Source organism: Chrysochloris asiatica, unplaced genomic scaffold, assembly GCF_000296735.1.
Source record: "Chrysochloris asiatica unplaced genomic scaffold, ChrAsi1.0 scaffold00032, whole genome shotgun sequence".
Classification (NCBI taxonomy): Eukaryota; Metazoa; Chordata; class Mammalia; order Afrosoricida; family Chrysochloridae; genus Chrysochloris; species Chrysochloris asiatica.
In genome coordinates, this window is record NW_006408550.1 from 4,982,881 (window position 1) to 4,992,001 (window position 9,121).

General features: G+C 34.2%; 1 protein-coding gene across 1 annotated transcript in view; it reads right to left on the bottom strand.

Moving 5' to 3' along the window:
- Positions 1-9,121, bottom strand: part of LOC102812110 (mitochondrial inner membrane protease subunit 2-like) — a 1,190,436-nt gene that overhangs the window by 287,754 nt on the left and 893,561 nt on the right. The window contains exon 6 of the mRNA XM_006859288.1: positions 1,731-1,833. Coding sequence (XP_006859350.1) covers positions 1,731-1,833 — 103 coding nt within the window. The remainder of the gene's footprint in view (positions 1-1,730; positions 1,834-9,121) is intronic.

Here is a 9,121-nt window from a genome sequence, read left to right on the forward strand (position 1 = left end):
GATCCTGCAGTTCAAACAACTTTGAAGTCTGATGTATTAGCCTACAGCACCACACCATGACTTGGTTTTAATAGTTGTTGTTGTTAGGTGCCATTGAATCGGTACAGACTCACAGCAACCTTATGTATAGCAGAACGAAACACTACCGGATCCTGGGCTGACCTCACTATTGTTTCCACACTTGAGCCCATTGATGCTGCCACTAATTTAATTAATTACAAAATGCCGCAAAACTAATAGCAACAGCATTTTCTCACACTTCATTTCGGAATCACTGTCCTAAATATTTTAAATCTGAACCAAAGCAAACTAACATTTTAACATGCACTCAAGAAAAAACACAATGCTCTTAGATACTCCATCTTATTGATGAAAGCCACTTACTTTCAAGTTGCTACTAAATTTCTTTGTAACAGTCTTCTTAATTTATGTTGTCTTTTTAACATAACTTCTATTACACTGTAAGTGAATGAAAATATTTCCATTCTGTTTGCCACATTTTCAAGAACATACTGATGGTAGTGGTTGTGAGCCATCAGTCAGTTTCAACTCATAGCAACCCCGTACAAGGCTCCGAGGATGTAAATTTTTAGGGGAGCAGAAAGTATTAAATTTCTCCCATAGAACAGCTGGTAGATTTCAATTCCTGACCTTGCAGTCAGCAGCCCAACTTGTAACCCACTATGTTAACTAGGCTTCTTTCACTTCACCCTACAAAGAATAAATTTAATCTCTGTAACAACTATCACTCAAAAGGAAGAAAAGGCCTTAAGAACTTTTATTATTGTGGCAAACTAGGAAGACGAAGCAGTATTCTGAGATTTTCTTCTGCTTATCTATAACACAATGCAGACTCATCTCTTTTACTGTATTTTTAGCCAAAAGTGAATCAAAGTGTCTACACATTTAGTGGCTGTAGCGAGCCCTTCATAATAGGTCAAAGAAATTATTCCAATAGAGGCCGTCAGTGTTAGACAAACACTAGGTGGATCATATTTTTGTGAACATACCTGAAAAACTCGACATTACCGTACGGACATATTAACACCCAGCTTTATTAAAATATGATCAGTGAAGCTTTTAAACAAACACTATAGGCAACATGATATTAGGTTGTTTCCTTTAACTAAAAGATGCTTTACTTTATAATTCACATTTTATAATGAAGCAATTCAAAACTAGATAATTTCTCTGTGCATTCAAAGTAAGTAAAATTTATAAAATATCAGCTTAGTTACATATTTTAAGGTGCATAAACATGGATTAAGGAATGTCAGAACTTCTACTATAAATTAAAAGCTTACAAAATGTTACTTACCCATACTATAATTTCCATTAGACTTACACTTTTAAACATCAGTTTAGAAAACTGATGTCCATAGATTCTCTATACATTAGGTCTATTCAATATTAACTCTTAATCATATATGTTACATAACATTCCTATGGAGAAGCAAGACCTTCCCATTGAGATCAGCTTGTGAGTAGAAAGCATATTTGGGTATATTATTAAAGTTCTACATTCTTTACTATGAAATACAATGCATACATACAAATATAAACACATTCACCTTGGCAGCTTATCTTATCCATCCATGATATTTAAAAGGCAATGTTCAAACATAAACTGTTCTATCCTAAATTCGTAACTGAATTGCCAGAGCAACCTATTTGGCGCCATTTTGCTCAGACTACAAAAACACAGTTTTGTCAGCAAAAAGATGACTTACCGGTCCAAAAGAATTACTGTCAAAACTGTGTCCATGATGATCACCTTCGACCCAGATGTGGCCACGTGGGACTTTGACATATCGATTTTTGTGACCCATGGTTCTAGAAAGAAACAGCATACCAACTCACATAAGAACAGGATGGGGTTCAAAGATCTGAGCCTAGAAACTCACAAAAGGCAGAGACTCTGTTGTAAAGAGTCAACAGATTATACAAAAGACACTCCCCTCCACAACTTCGTTTTTATGTAACATCCTGAAAAAGTCTATCCACAACACATTTTTTTTTCTTTCATACTTCTCTTGGAGACATTTTTTTGTTTCAGTGGAATGTACCAGCACCAAATATGACGATTTGCTACTTAATTTAATTACAATGTTTATTCATGAAATTCAATAGTTCTAACAAAATACTGGTCTATTTATTTTTCTAGCATTTGCTTTTATATCAATATTCAACTCTTCCCACATACTCACGGTCTGCAGCAATGCTCATTTTTAGTCAAATGAACTTCCCAAACTGATACCACTTTCCACACCCTGTTAATATGCCAAGTAGCATAGTGGTTACGAATCAGGCTGCTAACCTCAAGGTTGGCAGTTCGAAACTACCAGCGGTTCCGCGGGAGAAAGATGAGCATTCTGCTCCCGTAAAGATTTACAGCCTTGGAAACCCTGTACAGGGCCACTATGAGTTGGAACGGACTCCACGGTACTCAACAACAACTCAGCAGACATGAGAGATAAAACAGTCTGCTGGATCTCTTTTTGGACAGAAATTACCTATGTCAGTTGAAAATTTTTTATCAGTATTATTTGATTTAAGCACATTATTCTTAAAAACGAGAAATTCTCATTGTCTAAAAATTGGAAGACTTTTCAAAGACATTGAGGCAAACTGCATATTTTGAATGCTGGCTAGTAGATGGAATCAGGGAAGGCTCTCTCATTTTGGTGGTAATGTAAAATGATACATAACTATCATGCTGATTTTTGGCAAAGTTATCCAGAGACCAAAATGTTCACACCTTTTGATTTAGTTAGGTCATTCCAAAGTAAAAAGAACAAAAATTTATCATCAGGGGTTTTCAGCACACCCTTTTTTATTAAAAAGAAAGAAAAATTAAAAGCTACCTAAATATTCAATACCATGAGGCTGGTTAAATAAATTGTGACACAAACAGCCAATTACATAAATGACAACTGGAATAAAATATTTTCCCATTGACATAATAATGCATCCTTTTGGGGTGGGGGGGGCAGAGACTATTGTTTTCTTCTATTATTTCCCAAAGCAATCGGGAAAATGCCTAATCAGAAAAAAAAAAACAAAAAAAAAAAAAACAACTGCTTAATAAACATAGGCTGAATGAATATCACCTCCAAGATTCTTTTTTTTTTTTTTTTTTGAGGTGGGGATCCCATGAGACCATTTTTGTTAGTTACTTATCAAGTTATATATATACACACACACACACACAAGAGAATAATAAAAGAAGCAAGACAATGTATAAACTGGTACTATAGAAATTGAAACTATTCATTATCTAGGATGGTTTTTAATTTCCATATCATTTCAGTATTGAATTACTTTGCTTTTGATCTGTAAATCATTCATGCAAGGAAGCAAAGTTGTGGTCATTAGAAACCCACAGTAAGCTAATGACTGCTGTTTGTTTTTAATTACTGCTTAGAAAAAGGCTTTCAGCTTTTTAAAGAAAAGTATAAACAAGTTGAACACATCTTACCATGATATGCTCTGCAATATAAGTGTTCGTCAATTACAATCAGTCAATTTTGTTCTTGACATCCCAGTTACTTTTATCATGAGATTGCCTCTAAGAACTAATAGCCCACACCACATATTAATGACAGGGAGAAGAGCCTGTTACTTCAATGTTGTCAGGGCCTAGTCACCAAATCATCCAATCATTTATTCATTGAATTCAATTTGGTATTTTGAATAAATACATAGAAAGAAACAATTACTCATTTTTGTTTCTTCAAATAAATCATCTCAATAGAATTGCAAAGTGAAACTAGGATAAAATAATTTCTCCAATGTAGTAGGACTAGTCTTTGAGAAACCAGTCAGTGAAATAAAACCCAGGGTGAATTTCAATGCCATATAAACCAAAGAGAGAAGATATTTGAGATAGAAAATCAAAGTGTCATAAAATTATTAGTGGCAGTTCTACATTTCTTCGCATTGGCTGTCTTATAAAACCTAAATACATCTTTTCCCCATCATTTTCTAGCCCCTTACAATGTTGTATTTTTCATTATAGGGCCTATTAGCACTTTGACACACATTTACTGTTTTATTTAGATATAGACGCTTTTCTCACTCTACTAGAATGCAGTCTACAGGAACAGAAATGCTGCCTTTTTAAGTCACTAGATTATCCCCCAAACCCAAAAGAATGTATGCATACCAACTGCTCAATGTGTTAAATGAATAAATGAATGAGTGGATAACTAGAATGAAAAATACTACAGAATAATACAGCAGACATATTTTAAAATGAACAGCTACAAACAGAAAAAAAAAACCAAAATGCTTGATTTTAGATCTTGACACTCTTACCAATAATCTTGTACAAGTTTCTTACTGTTTCTGCTTCTATTCGCACATCTTTTAGACGTGGTGAATAAGACACACACTCACAGGGTTGAGGCAAAGAATGAAATGAGACTATAATGAAGATGCTGCCTTAGAGCATTGTCTCTGAACTCATATCTTGGCTTTTACATCAAACTTAACACTTTCTTTCATAGTACGTGAACTTGGGAAAGTTGATGAAACCACAACGTCCAGTTACTTCATTTATAAAATTAGGCAAATAATGGTACCTAACTAAAAAAAAAAAAAGGAGCCCAGGTGGCACTGTAAGATAAGCACTGGACTGCTTGCTGATTGCCAAGGTCAACAGTTCAAACCCAGTTGCTGCTCCTCAAGAGAAAAATGAGGCTGTGTGTTCCCATAAAGATTTACAATCTCCAAAACCTTAAGGAGCCAATTCTACCCTGTCCTATCGGACTACGAGTCTGAATCGAACTGTTAGCAATGGGTTTGGTTTTCCACTCAATAGGCGTCCTCAAGATAAAAGCAGATTATGAAACATTGGATAAATGAATGTTCTTCTTGCAAGTAAGGTTGTTTTTAAGTGAAGCGTTCAATATAGTTTGGTTGCAGAGTAAGAGCACAATAAATGGTAGTTATTATTGCGAGTGTCTGCCTTTGTCCAACATTTTCTTTCATTTCATAATTCAGAATGGATTCTGCCTGGGCTATCTATTAGCATCAGTCTTTTTAAAATTACTTGGACTACACTTCAATAATTTTCTTTCCTATAACTGGGTTGTGAATGCAGACTATTTTTAATGCTACAACGAATCTTTTTTTTTCCCACCTTTTATCCTTATGTTCTTTTGGGACACTCTAACACTTACCTGTGAAAACACTATCAGTTTATACACATTTAAATATACAAGGACTAGCAGGTAAAAACACCATCTATGTATTCGTGTTTTCACCTACCAATCTCTGAATACTTGAACGCCACTCTACTAATAGAGAATGGTTTATCTCCATCTGATACAGATGTGGAATAACTCTGAGCTGTTGAACTCTGGTAAAACTCACACACAGTTCATATTGTTTTTCTCAAGATTTCATCTAACTTTTAAAAGAATGATTCAAAGTAACTTTAAAAATATCATGTTAAAATACTGAGTTGATTCCCTTTAAGACTGAAAAATAAATACAATATTCCTAACAGAAGTTCTTTGGAGAAAGAATTTTAAATAGTCTGTGCTCCTGAATTCACATAAGAGAAAGACAAGATAATCTTCTAGGTAATTTAACAGTTATCTGAGGTGTCAAGCTACAAGGTTGTATGTAGCTATGACTTGCAAATAATTCTGGTTTTGACAGTCATAAATGAATTCTAACTACCTGTCTATAAAAATAAATAGTATTCTAACTACCTGTCTATAAAAAGGCACTTTTAGTAGTAGCTTTACCAAGACAAGTTACCCAGACCTTATAAATGGAATAAAGAATGATTGCCTCCAATTTGATTTCACCTTGAAAACAATGTTTCTTAAATTTCTGAATCTTTTGAGTATAGTCAGGTGAATACAAAACTACTGAGGATGTAATCCATGATTATCACAAGAAGGGAACAAATTCATATATAAACTATTTCCCAAATATAGATACCACATACATGCAAACGTCTACACAAAACATTTAAACAAAAAACAAATTCAATGGGATCCAGTGGGACAGAGGAGAACTTTCCATATGGTTCCTAAGGTTACCATCTTTGTGGAAGCAGACTGTTACATTTTTCTCTCATGGAGCTAAAGCAACTAATGGGTTTAAACATTTAATATTGAGTAGTCACCCAAGTGTTTAAGCACTGTGCTATCAAGCCGCCTTCATTTTTAACTTCTTGTAGGCAATCCTACTTCCCACACCTTCATTCTTGGTCCCAGGTAACCACTGCTCTGTTTTCTTCCATCATAACTGTGACTTTTCTAGAATGTCAAATAAATGAAATCATTCAGTGTTCATTCTTTCATTTATTTACTTTGCTGAATGCATTCGTGGCTTGCTCTCGTTTTTCTTTCTAAATAGTATTTATTATAGGAATGAACCACAGTTTATCTATTCATTAACAGTTGGTAGATACTTAGATTGCTTCCAGTTTGGGTTATTATGAAAAAAGCACTTAGTACATTTTACTATAAGTATTTGTGAAGACGTATGTTTTCATTTCTCTTGTATAAGTATCTAGGAGTGAAGTGGCTAGGTCATATAATATGTGAATATGTAAATTGTTAAAATGTTTCACAAGCAGCTGTATCAATAACATTAAGAGTTTCAGTTGCTACACACTGAATCAACTCTTGACATTGTCATTCCATTCGATTTTGGCTATTTTTGCAAGAAGCTTTAAGTTTTCATTTGCATTTCAGTATTGAATAATGATATTAAGTATCTTTTCACAAACATATTTGTCATCTGAATAGCTTCTTTAATATCTATTCAATTAAAAATGAAATTGAGTGTTTTTATTGAGTTATAAAAACTATATAATATGGTATGAAATGGAATATGAATTTTTTATCAGATATTCATTTTGTAAATATTTTTCCTAATCCATGGCATACAGCTTTTTTTTTCAATTAGAAAACGTTTCTAAGTTTGATAAAGTCCTGTGTATTTATTTTTTCTTTAAAGAGACATGTTTTCTGTACTCTATACTAAATTATGTAAACAAGACCAAAAATATTTTCTCCTATGTTTATTTCAGTTTTATAGCTTTAGGTATTTTGAGGTAAGTTTCATATATGACATTAAGTAAAAGTCAAGTTTTTTTTTTTTTTTTTTTTTTTTTTTTTTGCATGAATACACATTGTTTCTTCATTGAATTACCTTAGTACCTTTGTAAAAACCATGTATGGGTGAATTTATTTCTGTGCTCTCCATTTTGTTTCATTGATATTTCTGCAAAGTCATAATGTCATGCTTATTGTCATTTTTTATAAATCTTGAAATCAGGTAGAGCAGTTCCTCCTATTTTGTTCTACTTTTTGTCTAATCTGTTTTAATTATTTAGGCTTTATGGTGTTGGCAAAGAACATTGAAAGTATCATGGACTTCCAGAAGAAGAAACAAATCTGTGTTGGAAGAAGTACAACCAGAATGCTTCTTAGAAGAGAGGATGACAAGACTCTGTCATACTTGAGATGTGTTATCAGAATGGACAAGTCCCTGGAAAAGGATATCAGGCTTGGTAAAGTAGAGGTTTGACAAAAAAAGAGGAAAACCCTCAATGATTAGGACTGATACAGTGGCTGCAATAATGGGGTCAAACATAACAATTCTGAGGATGGTACAGGGACAAGCAGTGTTTCATTATTTTGTACACAAGGTTACAACAGAGTCTGAACCAACTAATAACAAGGACAGGTCCTGTACCTCTCCAAAGAAAGTTTACAACTTCCTTTCCATTTGTACATATTAAAGTCTACTGGGAATGTTGGGTTGCATTGAACCTCTACATCAATTAGGGAAAGCTGACATCTCAACAAAATGAGATATTCTGAACAATGAGCATGGTATATTTCTCTATTTTTAAAGCAGCTTTTTAAATCTCTCAGAATATTTTTTTAATTTATAGCTAAATGTTTTACACATATTTAAAAAAGTAATTTGGGGAGAACAAACAAGATGGCGGATTGGGTAGCAGTGTAGTGAGGAGTTCCTATAGAGTATAGGACCAAGCAGGCTCAGGGGATAGTGCCAGAACTCTGAACCACATATAAAGGAATATTTAGAAGGTTGGAAGGCTTACACCTAGGGGAATTTGTAGCAGAAGCAAGAAATCCATTACTTTCTAATCCAAGATGCTCAGCTGCTTCTGGAGATGCCATCTTGGGTGAGACCAAGTGGGGAAAGGATCAGAGCAGCCTCAGACACCTCACAGAAATGCGGAGATAAAGGTGCAGAAATTCTTTGTTTTGGTATCTGTTCATTGGTCTCTCTCTGTCTCCGCACCTCCATTCTGGTGACTAGAGGGGATGCCTAAGTAGAACCCCTCCCTCGGAAGGTTCCACTATGCATGCACACAGATCTCCTCAAAATTTAAAATGACAATTTCCACTTAAAACCAAATGGTCACAGCTGGCCCTAAACTGTTTATCACTAGGAAAAAGGCCTGAACAAGGATGTGAGTGGGATAGGCAGACTAAAAAGAAAATAGGCTGAAAATTAAATCCTGAATTATGTTACAACAACCAACATTGGCATCTTGAAATTTATCAGGAAGAAGAGTGAAAAAGGAAACCCATCTCCTGATCACATCTACCTGGAAGAAATCAGAAAGCATAAAAAATACCAAAATATAGTATCCATCTAAATATTAAGGCCACAGATAACTCCTGAATATGTCCAAAAAACAGAAGCAGATGGCCATATCAGCAAATGTCCAGAAACGAGATAAAATGACCATGGCAAATGATCTGGAGGTAGACCTACACTCCATACTGGAAGATAGGCAGGCTTTGGAAATGCCTGAGAAGGATTTTGGAAAAATAATTATAAAATGTATCAAAACACTATACAATGGAGTTGAGAAAAATAAGAAGTCAGAAAAGCACTACAGGAAAAATCAAATAAAATAGATACAGCATTGGAAACCATTCAAAACCTACAGAAAGAGGTCCAAATGATTAATAATAGAATTATCAGAAATGGACAATACACTGAAATGGCAAAGGAGTAGAATTGAAGAGCTAGAAGGCAGAACTAGTGAGCTAGAAGATAAATCTCTCAAAACTACTAAGAAGAGCAAATGCAAAAAAGGATAAAAAAAATC